The sequence below is a fragment of the Halichoerus grypus genome, chromosome 1, assembly GCF_964656455.1.
Source record: "Halichoerus grypus chromosome 1, mHalGry1.hap1.1, whole genome shotgun sequence".
Classification (NCBI taxonomy): Eukaryota; Metazoa; Chordata; class Mammalia; order Carnivora; family Phocidae; genus Halichoerus; species Halichoerus grypus.
This window is the reverse complement of record NC_135712.1, coordinates 142,598,171-142,617,142: the sequence shown is the minus strand read 5'-3', so window position 1 is coordinate 142,617,142 and position 18,972 is coordinate 142,598,171. Positions and strand designations below refer to the sequence as shown.

At 40.9% G+C, this 18,972-nt stretch overlaps 1 protein-coding gene and 1 non-coding gene across 3 annotated transcripts in view; one reads left to right on the top strand and one right to left on the bottom strand.

Moving 5' to 3' along the window:
* Positions 1–18,972, top strand: part of GADL1 (glutamate decarboxylase like 1) — a 164,831-nt gene that overhangs the window by 22,989 nt on the left and 122,870 nt on the right. For both annotated transcript variants that reach the window (XM_078072720.1, XM_036084207.2), the window contains exons 2-6: positions 5,160–5,332; positions 11,220–11,346; positions 13,604–13,694; positions 17,392–17,498; positions 18,208–18,323. In XM_078072720.1, coding sequence (XP_077928846.1) covers positions 5,160–5,332; positions 11,220–11,346; positions 13,604–13,694; positions 17,392–17,498; positions 18,208–18,323 — 614 coding nt within the window. The remainder of the gene's footprint in view (positions 1–5,159; positions 5,333–11,219; positions 11,347–13,603; positions 13,695–17,391; positions 17,499–18,207; positions 18,324–18,972) is intronic.
* LOC118530658 (U4 spliceosomal RNA) lies at positions 5,677–5,814 on the bottom strand. The gene has a single exon (XR_013444144.1). It is a non-coding gene; the product is annotated as a U4 spliceosomal RNA (small nuclear RNA).

The following is an 18,972-nucleotide window of genomic DNA, read 5'->3' as shown; positions in this document are numbered from 1 at the left end:
CTCAGATAAGAAATCTGAATCACATGGAACTTGAATAACATGGATGAAATCACAGAAGCCCAATTAGAATTTGGGCCAGGATCTGCCTGGCTTCAAAGCTTAAGCTTTGAGATCAATTAGGGTGCTACTGGAAGCCTTATGAATGGAATCATGGTGACCAGAGCATGGGAAATGTGGATTCATTCTATTTAGAGCTGGGGATACCACACCTGGAGTTTTGTGTTAGGACTCATTTTATAAGATAGAAATAAACTGACCTAGACTAGTGACCATGGCCTAATCACAAACCATTGAAGAAACTGGAGCGGTTCTAACTAGGAAAAAAAGAAAGAGAGGGAGAGAGAGAGAGGAATTTAGATGAGAGTTGATAGAAGTCTTCCCATATTTGGCCTAGAGTCCCATGGAAGAGAAATTAGACTTGCTTTGTCTACCCACTTACTGCAAAAGCCTGTGGAAATGACACAGATGCATATTTGAAGTCACTATAAGAGGAGTTTTTGTGACCATCCCAGCTGTCAATGGAGTGCTACTTTAAGTGACCAAGTTTTAAAATTATTATTATTCATTACTGCAGATATTCAAAGAGAAGATAAGTCTTCTAATTCAGAGGTTTTCCCTCATACCTCAACTCCTCCTATGACCCTAAGCCTTAACCCCAAATGTCTGCACTGTTTATGTTCCAAACATCTTATTAGTGTCCTTCTCATGGCACTTGGCACCTGCTGTCTTCTAGTGTGGTTATTCAATCCTCTGAGGCTGTCCTTTACTAAGGATAGGAGTTGAGTCTACTTCATCTTGCAGTCATTATTACCTCCCTAACAAGGTCTTACAAACTGTAGATGCCTGCGAAGCAGCATCTTATTGCTCCTTCAGAGAACTTCAAAGTTGTTTACCCCAGTTTCACTTCCTATTAGCAACATGACATTGGGCAAGCCAATTCTAATCTCTGTGTCTCAGTTTCCTCAGCCACAACACTAAGTAACTAACTGGAGTTTTTGTGACAATCAAATGTGTTAAATCTATAAAACTTGGAGGAAAGAGCCTGGCACAGAGCCTGTAAGACATGTCTTGTGTTGCTGTACATTTTGAGGCCCTAACTCCCCAATGAGACTTTGAGAGAGCGCCGAATCCTAACCACTAGACCACCAGGGACGGTTCCAACGAGACTTTGAGATCATTGAGGAGATGACCCTCTTCCTGTGTTTGGTCCCTAAACTGATGTGTGGCACGTGGTAGGTGATTGCTCTATGCTTGTTGAAATGAATGCCTAAGTACGAAAGGGTGAGGGAAAGCCTCGACAATTGAAGATGTTAGAATTTGAGAGGACCTTTGGGGGTCACCCTGAACAGTGAATCCTAAGTCCAACTGCATGTCAGTGTATTTCAGTACTGTTGGTATAAGTTAGAGCGCATGCCGATTTCCATATTCTGGACCCCAGCCTGGAACACAATCTTCTGAGTAGCACATCAGGAATCTGAATCTTACTTGGCTTTCCTAGGGATTTTCTGGCAGCCAGCCCAGCACTTTCCTTCGATTGTCTCTTATTTAATGGATAAGGAAACTGAGGCACAGAGAGGTTGTATTATCCCAGGATCAGGATGCGTAGGAGAGATCAAGTGAGACTAGAACTCAGCTTACCTGACATCTTGGCCACTGGGTTGTATAGGGGATCTTTGGATTGTGTGAAGGGGTTAGATAGGATAATTTCCCAGATACCTCTGCCATTCGCCAGGTGGTCCTTAGAGTTGTTGAGTGCTACACATGCCAGCTGCTGAACAGATTTCTGGGATGTCCAGAAAAATGAGACATGCATCCTTTTCCTGTAAGACTTTATAGCCTGGTGCAAGAAATAAGACACAGAAACCATGGTGCAAGGTGGAACGTGACAAGGAGGGAGGTCTAGAAAACTGTCCACCCAGTGGGAGCTGAACTGCTTGACCACCATCTTGTGTCCTGAATATCTTGGCAGGAAATTTTGCTCTCTTCACAGGGGCAATCCCCTACACTGTGGCCTCTCTTTCTACTCTTCCTTAGGGGGTATACTCACTGGCCCTTTGGTCTAGAGTTCATTATCCGGGTCATTTGACCACTCTGAAGAGACCTCTTTTTCTACTGTCATAGCTTTCTATTACATGGAGTTTCACTTATGCTCTATGCACTTCTGTATGTAATAAGTAGTACTGATTGCCTGTTACTGCTAACTAAAATTTATTGAGTTAGCTAATATTAATGACATTTATTGAGTGCCCACTATGTAGCAGGTGCTGCTTTAAGTTTTTATCTGTGTTAATTCACTTAATCCTACGTCAAAAGAAGAGGCCACTGCTCAAAATCTGAAACAATATTTGAAGTTGAATTTATTGTTTGTTCAACAAGGAAATCCATACATCTCTTTGAGTAAAGCAAAAGTTGAACTTATACAGAGCTTTGGAAGGCACAGGTTTGAGGAATTGGTGGAAATTCAGAAGTCAGAGTTTGGAGGTTGACTGCCTTTCACATTTGGAAGTGTGGTTCCTAGGGTGAGGCTTGATGGGCTGCCTTTCAGAAGTCAAATGCCTACAAGAAAGGGAAGGAGAGAGCATAGAAAGTGATTGGCTGCAGCAAAAAGTATAGAGAGGAGAGGAAAGTGAGAGTCTTTATTTGCAGTTTCCTTTCACAGTCCAGAGACCACAACTCAGCTTTCCCTGTTGGCCCTGTTCCCTGGTTCTTCTGGTCTCTACTGTGTCTTCTCTAGGCCATGAATTATATGAATTGTACTCTACATCTAGCTCATCCCTAGCCAAAGGTGTCTCCTGCTCAGTTAGGTCAGCTAACCTGCAATGGCATCTCAGAGAAGGGGGACATTATCACTCATTGGTTGAAGGAATTTTTTAGTAACCAACAATTTTTTGTCGAACTTCTATAAAGTGCTAGGCACATTCTGGGTGCTACAGAAACAAAAATGAAACCAATAGACACAAGCTTAGACTATTAGAGAGCCAAACCTCTACTGGAGAGACAGATGCTTAGACAAATAAATGAATAAATATATATGATCTGTCACATGGTGGTCACTGGTTTTGCATTTGATGGTGGTTTGGACTAAGGAGGTAGGGGAGTGGGTAATGAAAAACAGATTCTGGATATATCCTTCATGGAAGATTCTTCCCATTGAAAAACTTCATTATTAACCACCATATACTCTAGCAGTTGGATTGGAAGTCCTGGGTATGGATCCCAGAAGGTTATAGTTTGGCCTACTAAACAATCTCCAGAGGGTCTTTTCCAACCTGGGAAAAGGCAGGGGGAGAAAGAGGCACATTATTACATCTGGCAATAGAAATAGAACGTATCTATCAAGGAAAGCGGCATTATCTATATCCAATTCTTCAGTTTTTTATTGTATTTTCTCCTAGATAATTGCATGAAATATGGGGATTTCTTAAATTGATTGCTGTGGAGACAAAGATGACTTAAATTTCAATTTCACTGCTTTTCTGGTTGCAAGTGGGTGTTTGACATTTTTTAGTGTGTGTGTGTGTGTGTGTGTGAGAGAGAGAGAGAGAGAGAGAGAACGAGAGAGAGAGAGAGATAACTCTGAGAGAGCTATAGAGTGGCTGCTATTCCCTGAACAATAAAAACCTGAAATTCTACTAATGAGGTTAAGAAAACTAACTTTTTCTGTGCGCCTAATAATAGCACTGCCTACTGACATAACCAGGGTTCCCTGAATAATTGCCCTCTTTTTCCAGTTTATTTTTAGGATTAAAATTCGGGGGAGGAAAGTGCCTTTAGGTTTACAGTTTTTCCATCTAAAAGCTCAATTCCAAGGCTTCACCATTTGGCCCTAAACCATGTTGAATGCATCCTTTTAAGTGAAAGATAAGTAAAAGTGAAGGATGGAACTAAAATTCATCATTGGAGCTCTGGCTGGTTCAGCCTTCAGGGTGAGAATAAAAGATTGATCCTTCGCTGCAGACCCTGTCTTTCCCAAACTGGGGAATCAGCCTGTGCCGTATTTATCTGCCTCCATGCACACCATTTGAGTTTGCCAGTAATAGAAGCAAAGGGTTTATAAAGCCACAGAATTTTACCAAAACATATTCTTTTGAGGAAAAGACCGACTTGGGGGATAATAAATGTTAATACTGCTAGAGCCCTCGGTAAGCATAAAAATATTTGAAATACCTATGGACCATCAGCATATTTAAGGTAGATTTATTTGCAAAATCTAAGTAATGCACTGTGCTGGGTGTGGTGCTGAAAGATAGTTTTTAAAAAACTGTTTCTGTAAATTTCCACAACTCAATGAACATGTATGTACCTTACAGGGAGGAGAGAGAGACACTGATTCAAGAAAGAATAAAATCGAATCCAAGCTTGTGGCAGGTATTGGTGGAATATTTAGATTCATTTGCCAGAATTATTTTTGGGGAGGGCTATTTTGGGTAGGCAGTAATCTTTCTTCTCAGATATAGATTTCCAAGTTGACTTTTAACCTTTAGTCACTGACTGGCAATCGTACAGTCCTAAAGACGTTCTGTTCCATCCTCTGCCTGTGCCCAGACTGCAAGTTTGAAAAGTTTGAGGGCATCAAATGTGGGTTTACACCAACCATCACGCCACTCACTTTCTTTTATTCTCCATTTATAGGAGAGTGGCTGAGTACGTGGACGGAGGGGCTCTCAGGGACAAAGCAGTGTCTTTGATATAAAGGGCCATTTAAACATGAGCTTAAAATGTAAAATTAAGAGAGGTGATATGTCAATAATTTTTTCTTCTTTAGGAATGACTTATTCCTACAAAGTGGATAGATGGCAGTCCTTAACAGATTACAAAAAGTGTGTGTATACAAAATAGACACAGGCTTGTGTCTACAATGATCTTTCTGTGCATGGGATTGAAAGGTGTTTGCAAGAATGAGTGAAATGAGTTGAATTTACATTTCACATTTACATTTTCTCCACAATCGCTGATGCCAAACAAGATGCTGCAAGATATCTTTCCTTAACCCTATGATGCCATCAGAAACCATAAACAACTGTCCGCTTCAATGCCCCAAATGTATTAAAAGAAGATATGCCACTTGAAGCTGGGATAGTGGTCCATGTTTCCCCTTGTGCTTTGTTGTGATCTAATTAGATTATGTCTCAAACATGATTTTTTGTATGTGCTTTCAGGAGATACGCATCCACAAGAGATGATTCCAAGTAAGAAGAGCGCTGTTCTCGTGGATGGGGTTGTGCTGAATGGCCCCACGACAGATGCCAGAGCAGGAGAAAAGTTTGTTGAAGAGGCCTGTAAGCTAATAATGGAAGAGGTGGTTTTGAAGGCTACGGATGTCAATGAGAAGGTAAAACTAAAAGATACCTATTAGAAACCCCTGGAATGGGAAAGATAGGTTCTTTCCCAATTTGATGGTTAGATGTAAGGGAAATGGGAAGCTCATGCTATGATGGCCTCTATACCTTTGTATCAAGGGGATCCCAGCTGCCAAAGTGGGATCCCACCCAGTATCAGCTTTCCTGGAGGTGTTGGCCGTTAACTTTGCCAGCCATCATTTGTTGGGAGACTGGCTGAGACCCCAGGCCTTGAGGGCATGAAGCACAGGGATGAAGCCTTCTGCCCTATAACCATATAGATTATAAATAAGCGGATGATCTTGATGTATACACTCTCTGAAACATACTCTGCTCTCCATTTTCTTGGGCACCTTCTTTTTGTTACTAGTAAAAAATAAGCATAATGTGGGAAAGAGTATGAAAAAATTTTAATTAGCAATAATCGCGCCTCGGATAAACCTCATTGGCTATGATACTGCCACTGCGCAAAGCTAAGAGTATGAAAAAAATTTAAATTTATCTGAGGATCCTTCCCAGGAGCTGGTCTGAGCTTGGACTGGAAAACTTGAATTGTTAAGTCTGATTTCTGACTGGCACCAATTACTGGGTCTAGGTCTCAAATTCAGGCTCAAGTTCAGATTCAAACTGATAATGCAATTATTACTAATGACTTCTACTTTTTTTAAAAGATTTTATTTATTTACTTGAGAGAGAGACAGAGCACAAGAAGGGGGAGTGGCAGGCAGAGGCAGAGGGCGAAGCAGGCTCCCCACTCAGCAGGGAGCCCGATATGCGGCTCAATCCCAGGACCCTGAGATCATGAACTGAACCAAAGGGGGACGCTTAACCGACTGAGCCACCCAGTTGCCCCAAATGACTTCTACTCTTAAGAGTACTTACTATGTGCCAGATGATGTTCTCAGGACTACTCCATATGAATTTGTGTATTTAAGTCTTACAAAAACACTAAGAAGTAGGGGCTATATATTAACTCTTTTTTAGGGACGAGGAAAGAAGTGAGGCACAGGGAGGTCAAGTGCTTTGCCCAAGATCACATGTTAGTGAGTATCAGAGCTGGCACTAAAATCCAGGCAGTCTGGCTTCAGTCTGGGCCTTTAACTTCTCTTGTATGTCTCTTACAATCGCTAAATTATCCTTTATCACATTGATTATCTTTCATATTGAAATTGAATTATCAGCAAATAGAGGAGGGATTTTTATTCCAATTCGGTTAGTCAAAAATAAATGTCATTTAAAAAAAAAGATTTTGAATGTGAAGTGGTATTTATTCTGAATTTTTGATCACATGCATTTGGGAAAACTAATAGGGATATAGATCAAAATATCCTGTAAATTTAGAATAGCTATATTCAAGGCAAAAATCACTGATGGTATTTCTTGATATATATTTATAATTGCATATTTTCTGGTCTTATCTGTACTTGTGAAATATTTTGGACCCTCTTTACTTTGGAGCTCACTGCTTTTCTGGTAAGCTTTTTTTCTTTTTTAATTGGCCTTTATTCAGTCATTAAATATTAACTGAGCGTTAGCTATGGGTAAGCCATTGTATTTGGCCGTGGGGGATATAAAGACAAATAAGACAAAGGCTCAGCTTTGAACAGAATTTACAGTCTAGTTGGAAGGATAAGTTTTCATTGAAAAAGAGAACAGGGGGTCCCAGTAAGAATGTGATAAATGGGTGTGATGGGGGCAGACTTCAGGGATTTCGTAGAGGAGTGGGTGCTCTGAGCTTTGATGTGGGATGTGAAGGTCAAGTAAGATTTTGATGGGCAGGGAGAAGTTGACCCATGTGTGTTGAGGAAAGCAGGAAGGTAAAGGATGGAAAGAGCATTGCAAAAGGAAACTTTCTGCCTAGAAGGAAGGGCTCATATAGGTGACTAATGGAAGGTAAGACAAGAAGGAGAGGCTTAAGATCCTAAGTCATCAATGAAGGAACCCCACGCTGATTGCAGTACAGTAGCCCTGCAGGCTATCCACCTGAACTTGGGTTGAAAACGATGTTGCAGTTGGGGGGAAGAGGTGGAGTTCTTTACACTACCAACTTCATCTAGCGTTGTCAGCGATCCAACAGGCACCATGAAAAGTGACCTTCAGATACATCCCCGTACTTTGTGAGGTGATTACTTCTAACACCTTCTCTTGTAGATATTCTTTCTCAGCCACTTTTTTAAAAAATTGAGTTATACTTTACATCTAGTAAAATTTGCTCCTTTTTTGGTGTGGAGTCATATGAGTTTGCTGAGCCATGTAACTACACCACAATCAAGATATAGAGCAGTTCCATCACCCCCAGATTTCCCTGTGCCCCTCTATAGTCAGCCCTGCCCCTTACCTTAGCTCCTGACAGCCGTTGATCTGTCTTTTGTGCCTGTATTTTTCGCCTTCTCCAGAATGTCAGACAGGTGGAATCCTATCACAAGAGGCCCTCTGAGTCTTGTAATTTTCCCTCTGCAAAATGCATTTGAGATTTAATCATGTTGTTGTGTAGACAGGGATACATCATTTAACTGCATTTCATTTTCTTGCACTTTGCAAATAGTATGATTTTTACAATTTGGAGGTTTGTAGCATCTCTGCATCTAGCAAGTCTATCGGTGCCATTTTTCCAACAGCATTTGCTCACTTTGTGTCTCTGTGTCAATTTTTGATAATTCTCACTATATTTTAAACGTTTTCATTATTATTGGACTTGTTACATATTATAACTATTATAAAACATATTATATATATTATAACATCATATCATAAAATATAACAATATTTTTTATAGTTTGTTATAACCAGGGATCTCTGATGTTACTCTTGTAATTGTTTTGAGGGACCACAAACTGTACCCATATAAGACAGTGAACTTACTGATAACATTGTGTGTGTTCTGACTATTCTACTCACTGGCAGTTCCCCTGTCTCTCTCCCTCTCCTTGGGTCTCCCTATTCTGAGACACAATAAGATTGAAATAAGGCCAGTGAATAACCCTGCAATGGCCTCTAAGTGTTCATCTGAAAGGAAGAGGTGCACATCTCTCAATTTAAATCAAAAGCTAGGAATGAAGCAGCTCAGTGAGGAAGGCACTTGGAAAGCTGACATGGGCCAAAAGCTAGGCCTTTTGCCCCAAACAGCCGCATTGTGACTACAAAAGGAAAAGTTCTTGAAGGAAATTAAAAGTGCTACTCCAGCAAACACATGAATGATAGGGAGTAAAACAACCTTATTGCTGATCTGGAGAAAGGTTTAGTGGTCTGGATAGGTCAAACCAGCCACAACATTCTCTTAAGCAACATTATCTCAAGGCTGTGTCCTTGGAGCCGCCTCTGGGAGCAGGAGACACAAGCAGAACCCACATTCCAGGGACTGGGGAGGGGGTGAGGAACCTCCAAGGGCCCAGGTCCAGCTTGTAGGTCATCTGATGGTCACCTCTTCTTAATGACCTCTTCCAACAAGTATTTTTTTTAAATTCAGGTATGTAAATTTTTTAGACATAATGTTATTGCACACTAAATAGACTTGATGGTCCAGGGTAAACATAACTTTTATATGCACTGGGAAACCAAAATCTTTGTTTGACCCACTTTATTTCAGTATTCCCTTTATTGAACCAAACCTGCAGTATCTCTGAGATATTCTCTATCAGTAGTCATTCCTTTGGATTGTCTCAGTCACTTTTGATTTACCTCTGCCTATTATGGTTCTCACATCAGAGTTTAATTTCATACCTCTTGTACAACTCATTATTTCTTCCTGCTTTCCCCAACCTCCCACCTCCTAGTCTCCTGACTTCCTGGCTACTCCCCTGTCTCTCTCCTCCCCTCCACAGCCGAACTTTTTAAAGATTGTCTATGCTCCTTCCCTCCCTCTCTTTCCTCACCTCCCACACCCTCACTCCATGGCAATCTGGCCTCCACTCCCACCTCTCTAAGTCAAACGGCTCTTGCCAAGAACACCTCCTTGTTGATAAATCCCATGAGCACTTCTCAGTCTTTATCAAATTGGGCTTCTCAATAGGATTTGATAGTAATGACCGTCTTCTCCTTAAAACTTCTGTTTTCTTTGTTTTAGTAGTACTGAACTCTTCTCAGATAGTCCCTGCTTCTCTGGCTTGTCCTCCACCTCACAAGTGAGCTCCTCTCCCTTTGCCCATATCTTAAGCGGTGGTGGTGTCCAGGGGAGAGCCCGTGCCTTTCCTCTTAGTGGTAGATTCTCTCTGAGTGTGTCCCCCATGGTGTATTATCATGGTGGATGTCTGGAACTCTGTTCTTGGTCTCTCACAAGAGCTTCAGACCAACTGCCGAACCCCTTTTAGATGTCCTGAGAGGCCTCAGACTACATATGCCCAAAGCTCATCATCCCCACCAAATCCCCACCCCAAACCAAATTCTTTTCCTCATCACCACCATCAACCCGTGTGTGTAAGCTACAGACGGCAGGGTTGTCCTTGGCTCATTCCTCACCCTCATCCTTGCCGTGTAATTAATTTCTGAGTTCTGTTGTTTCTGCATTTTAAATATCTCTGGAAATACTTCATTCCAGTAATATCTACATCATCCAGAATACCACCTTCTCTTGCCTGGTTTATTACAGTCACCTCTTACTTCCGATTTTACTTGGAATCTCCATATAGCAACTACAGCTATTGGCCAAAACACAAACATGTTCATATCATTCCCCTGTCCAAAACATTTCAACTGCTGCCCTAGAACCAAGTTCAAACTCTGTAACATGCCACAGAAATCTGTCATGATCTGAGTCTCATTTCATTAATTAATTAATTCATTCATTCATTTATTCATTCACTCATTCATCTTTTCATTCACCACATCATTGTGGAGCATCTCTTGTGTGGTAGGAACTGTATTCGTTACTTGAGAGCAGTGAGCAAACAGATGGACATCTCTGCTCTCATGGAGACTATGTGGGACAGAATAAATGAATCACATGGTATGTTGAAAGATGAGAAGTGTGATGGAAAAAGGAAGAGCAGGAAAAGTTAAGGGGCTGATAGGGCTGGGGTAATGTGAAGCTTGTGACTTTAAATAGGGGAATCAGGGTTGCTATCTTTGAGAAAGTGATTTTTGAGCAAAGCTTTGAAAGAACTGAGGAGGTTAGGCAGGAGGACATTTGGGGCAGGAGTATCCAGGCAGAGGGCACAGCCAGTGTGAAGACCCTAAGGTGGGGAGTGTGCCTGGTGTGTTTAAGGAACAGCAAGGAGGTCAGGGTGGTGGGGCAGAGTCAGCCAGGAGGAAGACAGTGCTAGAAACTCCATGAAGGAAAGCAGATTGTACAGGTTCATTTGAAGTCATTATGAGGACGTTGGCTTTACTATGAAAGAAGTGAGCCACTGAGATATTTTAGCAGAGGAACGGCGGTAGTTTAGATTTAAGAGGATCATTCCGGATTCTGGCTGCCAGGTTGATAGCCTGTAGAGGTCAAGGGTAAGGGTACAAGCAGAGAGACTAGCGAGGAAATTATTTTGGCATTCCAGCCTCACTTCTTGCCTCTCCTTCCTCCAATCCCATGTTCTAGCCACACCAAACTAACTTCATTCTTCAGATTTGCCCTTTCAGCCTTTACGACCTCTGTTCCTTCCACCTAGAGTGCCTGCTTGCCTTCCCCCATCCCCTAATCTTTGCTTGGTTTGAAATCAGTTCCTCCAGGAAATCTTTGACCTTCCAAATCAAAGATGGGGCCCCTCATTTGTTCCAATGACATCTGGGTCACCATCCCATATTTTTCCCCCTGGACTAGGGTTGTACATTTAAATCTCAGTCTCTCCCACTTGTCTGGAATCTTCGTGAGGGTAGGGTCCATGATGCTAACATCTTCTCGCTACCTGGCTCCTGTGGGAGCTCAATTAACTGCCATTGCTGAATGTCCAGGTTTGTGAGTGGCGGCCCCCTGAACAGCTGAAACAACTTCTTGATTTGGAGATGAGGGACATGGGAGAGCCACACCACAGGCTGTTGGAGCTCTGCCAGGATGTCATACGCTACAGCGTCAAAACTAGTAAGACCTTTCATTTGCCTCCTTGATCTGTATCCCTAACAAGTTCTTATATTTTCTTCAGCACATACTTAACTCATAGTAAATCTGAGTATGACAATGTTTCCGGGATAAGAAAGCTGGATCAAAAAATAGTGGTTCTGATATTTTTACAATGGGCCACTTAATCCATAATACAGACCTTTTTTTTTTTTTTTTTTTTTGTCAAGACAAAGATACATGGATAGAAAAACTGTTGGTGTTAGTGATCATTCAGAAATACGATCTGCTCCTTGGCAATCCCCATCCTCCATTTATAATCAAGACCATATATGATGACTGCTACTTAGCATTTCTTACATTGGTCCAAACTGGCAAAGCATAGTTTGATTATAGAATTCATTAAGGGATTTCAAATCTTGATGGCCCAGAATGTGCAAAAAAAAAAAAAAATGTTCAGGAGGATGTTTTTACTATAAACAGGAATAGATGGGAAGATACTGATAAAGTCTTGGCAGTTAATAATTGCCAAATTATTTTATTAAATCTAGCAGGATCAAAAATAAAAACCTTTAGGAAAGTGTAAAAGGAAATGAATACATGGTAAGTTTCTGCTGTGATAGCTTCGCCATAATGCTTAACCACTACGATCTTCTGTCAGTGCAGTAGCATGGTATTAGTCTTGTGCTGACGTACTAGTCCAACTGCTAATATCCCATACACCCAGTGAACAAATTCCAGAGTAAGGAAGGAACTTTCCAAAATATGCATTTCGCAGTGTGCTGTAAAGGTAATCTAGTGCTTAAGACCATGCAGGCATTATGCTTTGTGAATTCTGACACTGAACTAAATTTAGTGGAAAGAACATAATAAAATCCTGGCTAAAAATAATTGGTTTATATTCCCTTGGGAAAGTCTGGTGTATGTATCAAAAACCCAGTTAGCATTTCAAAAGCAGAGATACATATCTTATTATTATAGTGCATGTCAGAAGTGTAGAATGACATTTAATGCAGAAGATTTTTCAGTTTACTGGATATTTTCCATAATGTTACCATGGAACTCAATCATAAATTAACACGAAACTAAAAAAAAAATCTTATTAAAATTACTTGCAGCAACGTTTGGTTTCCTTTGCCAGATTAGAGGAAGTTTTCCATATTTTATTTAAAAAAACATTTTCTTGGGCTTTTGTTTTTTATTGAACCCCTAGTTTAAAGAGAAAAAAACCCTAAAACCAAATGCTGTGAGTGGTAATGAGAAGTCACTAACTAAAAAGTTTCCCAAATACTCAAATTTAGAAACAGACCTCCTGCCTTCTTGTTCTTTGTCATGCTGGGCTTCCTATGATTGAGAATGTCAAGTCAGTTAGCCTAGTGTTTGGTGTGAATATTCACACTCTGGAAAGCCAAGAACCTTTATGAGACCTTTTATAGAGGGGAAAAAAAATAGAAAGTTGGAACTGAAGTTGAGTCTTAAAGGCTACTGCCTTTGAAGTAAGTTGAATTAGAAAGTTTATGTAAGCCACATGATGAGTCACATCTTACTCCCATCTACATAATGTCAGCTGCACTATGAAAAATGGTCCAATCTGAAAAATGAAAAGGCCACTCACTGCTGGTAGCCCGAAGTGAACTCTGTTGGTGAGTGAAATGCGTTTAAAGATAGGGAAGATAGGGATTATCTTCTGAAGATAAAGGTAGCAGACTTTGATACCTGCACAAATAGTTTGAGTAATCCAGTTCTCAAGGGTTCTGGTTTGGAGCTGGGGTGTAGAAAAAGGGGAGTAGATAAACCGGAGTTTTTAAGAGAGTGCCCAAGTGTTGCTTAGAAACATATTATTGTTTAGAAGACAGGGTTATGAGGTGGGTCTTCAAAATTTGTTCCCCTTGCACATGATTAGATTTTGAATTCTTTTTAAAACTGAGGCATAGTTTACGGTCAGTAGAGTGGACGGATCTCAAGTGCTCAGTGAATTCGCACATAACTGTGCGTAACCATCTCCCAGATCAAGATGTTGACCCTTCACGCCACTCCAGAGCCTTCTTCAAGCCCCTTCCTAGTCAATACCAACTTCCCAAAGGTACTCAGAATTCTAACCTCAGTCTCCATAGGTCATCTTTGCCTCATATTGAATGCTATATAAGTAGATTCATGCAGTGTATACTCTTTTGTATCTGGCTGCGTTCGCTGTCTGAAAGATTGATTTATGTTACCGCTGTATGGAGAGTCTTTTTCGTTTTTATTGCTGTGTAGATGAATGCTCTGCTTAAATTTACAGACCATCCAAGATTTTTCAACCAGTTGTATGCTGGACTTGATTATTATTCCTTGGTGGCCCGATTTATGACAGAAGCATTAAACCCAAGTGTGTAAGTACCATTTTACTGGACTCTTACATAGAGCATGCATTAGAGATGTTTTTTAAGTAGACGAAGTTTTTTTCTTGAATTTCTATTTCATGGTTTCATTTGTACAGTGTCATCATAAATAATGGAATGACACTTAGCAGTATTTTAAAGAGCTATTTGATTTGATAGTGGTACTGTAAGATGGTTAATGCAGGCATGGTTATCTCCACTTAACAGATGAGAAAATTGATTAAGCAACTTGTCATCCATTCCTGCATGAAGAGCCATGTCTCTGCTAAGTGCTGGAGAGATACTTTGAATAGAAGCAAACTTTGACTTGGCCTTCATGAAGCAAAAAGTCTAGTGAGATGGAGATACTCCATGCAAATTCATCAAAATTATCTACACAAATTAATGTAAAATTTTAATTTGCATATGAAGAGGTAGATGATGCTATAAATATAAGTGGGACAATTTTTCCTAGTTGGGAGCTCAGGAAAGTCTTCTCTGAGGAAATGACAACTAAGAGCTGAAGAATGAGTAAGGTTTACTAGGTGAAAAGAGAAGAGACGAGTTCCAAACAGAGAGAACAGCATGCACAAACGCCCTGTGGCAGGAGGCAGAATGGCGTACCTTATGAACTGAAAGGTCAGTGAAGGTGTTGCTCAGAAAGCGATGGGGAGCATAATGGAGGATATGATTGGACAAATGGTTAGGAACCAGATATGCAAGACCCAGTGGGCCATGTTTATGAGTTATTCTAAGTACAAAGGAAAGCCTTTAAAGGTTTCTAAATCATTAGATGCCATTTGCTTATTGAAAAGATCACTTGAAATATGGAGAGTGAATTGGAGGGGACCGATCAGGAGGGCATTATCTTAGGTGAGAGATGGCAGTAGCTTGAACTTAGACAGAAGTGGTAAGAAAAGAGAGAGAGAAAAATTGTTTAGAGGATAAAACAGAAAGGTCTGGATAATATATTGGACCTTGGGAATGAGGACAAGAAGGAGGTTTATACAATGATCCTTGGGTTTCTGGCTTTTTTAGCTGGGTTGATGGTCATGTCATTCATTGATATAAGAAGCATAGGAAGAGGGGACCAGTTTTCAGGGATGTGATGAAAAAGGCAAGAGCAATAATTTAATTTTCAATTGCAAGAATTTGAGTTTGCAGTGACTCTGAGCTATTCAAGAGTATGTATCAGCCAAGCTGAGAGATATACAGGCCTGGAATTCCGATATCTCTATGAAAGTTATCAATTTAGGAGTTACTGGGGAATGATGCGTAATTGAAAAGTATGTGTGGATGAGATTCCTTAAGTCAGTGAAGCTCAACTCTTCCTGTTCATCAGAATCAACCTGGGACATTTCCAAAAAATATATTGAGGCCTGGGTCCCAACCCAGACCAATTAAATCTGAATTTCTATGGCTGTGTCCCAAGCACTGATATATTTTCAAAGCCAAACAAATGATTTTGATGAACAGGATGAAGACACTTTGAACAAAAACAAACCAGGGGATGGAGAAGCACTGTCTGCAAGACAGAATATAGAGTGAGGACAGAAGCGTGGGACTGGGCCTTGAGGACATCTAATAATCTCATGGTTAGGAGGAAGAAGACCAGCCTACAATGGAGAGACAGAGGAGAAGGAGAAAATCAACCAGGAAGGCATGGAAACCATGGAGGAGAGTGTGTCTAGAATCATAATACTGTTGAGTGTTTAACTAAGACAGAGACTAAAAATTGTCCCTTGAATTGGCAACACAGATGTCATTGGTGACTTCAGTTAGAGAAGGCTTGGTGGGGTAATGCGAGATGATACCAGTTTATAGTGAGTAGAAGAGTTAAGTGGTAGATGGGCCAGAAGAGACAGTAAAATTACCCAACTCTCTGAACCTTTCCTTCTATGTCCTGGATTTTCTAACTTCTCGTCTGGGTTCTTTTCGCTGAAACATGGAGCGGTTTGCAAAGTATTAAGTTGTTGCTAAGCTGAACAATCCACTCAAAATGTGAGCAAGCCATGAGAGCATCCCATATCGTCCTCTCCTCCAACTCCATGCCTGTCCCCAGGTTTACAGTTGAGCCAGCTTTCAAAGGCAGGCTTCATACTATTTTTTTTTTAAAGTGAACAATTATTTCACTTATATTTGCAGGTGCACATAAACACATAGACTTTTTCCCACACTTCTGATATGTGTGAACTGGCTTCCTAGCATGGTTGAAAGTAGAACCTGGATTTTTTGAAAATTAACATGATGTCTGTAGAGCGCTTGGGGCACGTAGGGAGGTAGGGAGGTGACACATAATAGGTGTTCTGTTTTTTTGTTGTTGTTTCATTTCATTTTGTGTTTTTGTTTTGCCTCATTTCCAAAGTTTTCCCTTCTGGGTGTTAAAATATTCACATTCAATTCTGTGAGTGCAAATCTAGGTGTGTCTGCCTGGCTTACATATTTGGAGTACAAGTTTATTCAGATACACTTTAATGTAATGGCTTAATTGTTAGAGGAGATTATAGATAATTTAGTCACCCTCAAGTTACCTAGAGAAAGAAGAGACTCAAATATTATGAAACAAGGCATGGTAACCCTCCCAGGTGGGGTTCCCTGGGAAACTGCTCTAGATGGAGTTTAGTGAGCAAGGTGTTTATTAAAGAATGCCCTTGGGATCCACATGGGTGATGGGAGGGTAAGGCAGCAGGAGTGGGCAGAGCCAGAAGTCAAGCCGTCATGGGGCCTCAATGGCAACCTCGGCTGACTCCTTGGAGATCTCTGGAGCTATAGTGGCCCTTGAGAGTGGTCTGGAGTTGGGCCCATATGGCCAGGCCTTTATACCTGGTTGTGACCTTGGGAAAGGTAGCTCCCTGCAGCTGAGGCAGTTCGTTCCCAAAGGGGGTAACTTCGTGTTCTCCCACAACAACGGTCCAGCCTGGAGCAACAAAACCTTCAAGGACAGGGGATTTGGGCAGTGCTTTGCAATAAAATCACATGATAAGAGAGGCCCCACAGAGCACTTCCCATTTGGGCCAGCACAGGAATGTAGTGGAGAAAACCCTAGTTCGGGATGAGTAGTTTCCCTGTAGAATAGCCAGAGCTGACTGTTAGGGTACTCATGATAGGAACCTAATAAAACCTGGTTACCATGACAATGGTTTTTCTTTCTTTCTTTCTTTCTTTTTTTTTAAAAGAATTTATTTATTTATTTGAGAGAAAGAGAGAGAGAGAGCAAGCACAAACTGGGGGGAGGGGCAGAGGGAGAGGGAGAAGCAGACCCCCCGCTGAGCAAGGAGCCCAATGTGGGCCTCGATCCCAGGACCCCGAGATCATGACCCAATCTGAGGGCAGTTGCTCAACTGGTTGAGCCACCCAGGCACCTGACAATGGTTTTTCTTTAACCAGCATCCAAAGCAGCATCCAAAGAATGAAATGGCCACGGCTCATGGCTAATACAAAGAATCTAGATGCACTTCCTTTATCGCTCCCAGTGGACCTTAAGGGTTCCTGTAAATTACGACTGCTGAAGTAGCTTGCGTATCCCTAAGGCCCCCACCTATTGTCATCTATCAAACCATGACTAGCACTATCACCGACTGCACATTTCTCTATTTCCAATTGGATAAATTTCCAAAGACTCTACCTGCACTTCCATAGCCACTTGGTTGAATAAAACTCTATGTGTAACTCTAGTCATAGAAGTGAAGTGTTTTTTATATCTATCTAGTTATACGTATGAGGTGTCCCCAGTGTTTCTGTTAGTGGAAGAAGCGGTTCTGAAGAAAATGATTGAATTTATTGGCTGGAAAGAAGGGGATGGAATATTTAACCCAGGTAAGTACAGCTAGTTATTGCCATCTCCCTTCCACTGCAAACACCTAAACATTTATTCATGTGTTATATGAAGAACAGCTCCTTGAAGACTTACACATTCCAAAAAGTTGGATAGGAATAATTTTACTTGTTGAGAATCTAGCTCATTCCTTTCTCCAGAGTGGCAACATTTTGCATAAATGCTAAACAACTGACATAAACATTAAACCAAGGAGATGTCTACAATTTAGGATTTGTATCTTACAAATGAAATTATCTGCTGCTGGGAATTTGGAAGGGCTATACATTTTTCAATCCATTCTACTTGAGAAGGTTTCTGAATCACATGTTGTTTGTCCTACAGCCCTTTCTTGGGACCAGAGATGAGCTTGTATCCTCATCTTATTGGTCAGGTGACAGACAGAATACCATTAACTACGAAGACTTGGGTACTGGCCCTTGTCCGTAGATTGAAACTTTTAGTTTGGAAAAACTCTGGAATGAGAGAAGAGACCAAAACTTCGGTCTTTGCTGAGATTGGAAATTGCTGTAATTGGGGGTTAGGAAGTGGGTGAGAGTCATGGGTGGGGCATGCTGCTCGGATGACTCTTGGGGGGATCCATCGTTAGACTAGAACGGCCATAGCCGTTGATGTCTTCCCCTGTGGTTGGCACTTAGGGAGCTATGATTTCATGCTATAAATATGCCATTTCAATTTTGTTTTTTGCAGGTGGTTCAGTGTCCAATATGTATGCAATGAATTTAGCTAGATACAAATATTGTCCTGATATTAAGGAAAAGGGGCTGTCTGGGTTGCCAAGATTAATCCTTTTCACATCTGCAGAGGTAAAAAATTATTTTTTATATCAGATACAGATTTTCAGAGAAAGCATTATTTAAGGGGGTTTGTTTGTTTGGGACTTCTGATATGCTTTTATGCTATCCATGTGTGACTAATATGCCTAAGTATAATGTCATATTTCATTCCAAAGGAAATTCTGATGGGTTTGATATTGTAATCCCTGGCCACTCAATTTTGTACATCACCTTTATTTAAAATTTATAGTCTATAACATTTTTCTCCGAGAAAAGAGAACATTCAATTTGAAACTGCTATCTCTTCCTGTGAATCTCTTCTTTGAGTGCCTTATTTATTAGAACTTAGATGATCACTCAGCTCTGTCAGAAGCCTCACATTTCCTTGTAAAACTGATTGCTTCAAATGTGTAACACAAAGGCTTTTCAAGAGGAAAGGGAGATATTCCGAAATGGTGAACATCACACACCCACCCCCCCACTCCCCACATTGCATGTTGCCACAATCCCCTATGGCCTTTTACTCCTCACCAAAGTAGGGAGGTCTGACTGTGGGTAAGTACATTGGCTTCGAGCTAGGCTGCCTGCATTCAGTTCTTGTCGCCACTACTAACTATCTGAGTGACCTTGGGTAGGTTGATTAATTCCTCTGTGCCTCAGTTTCCTAATTTGTTAAAAT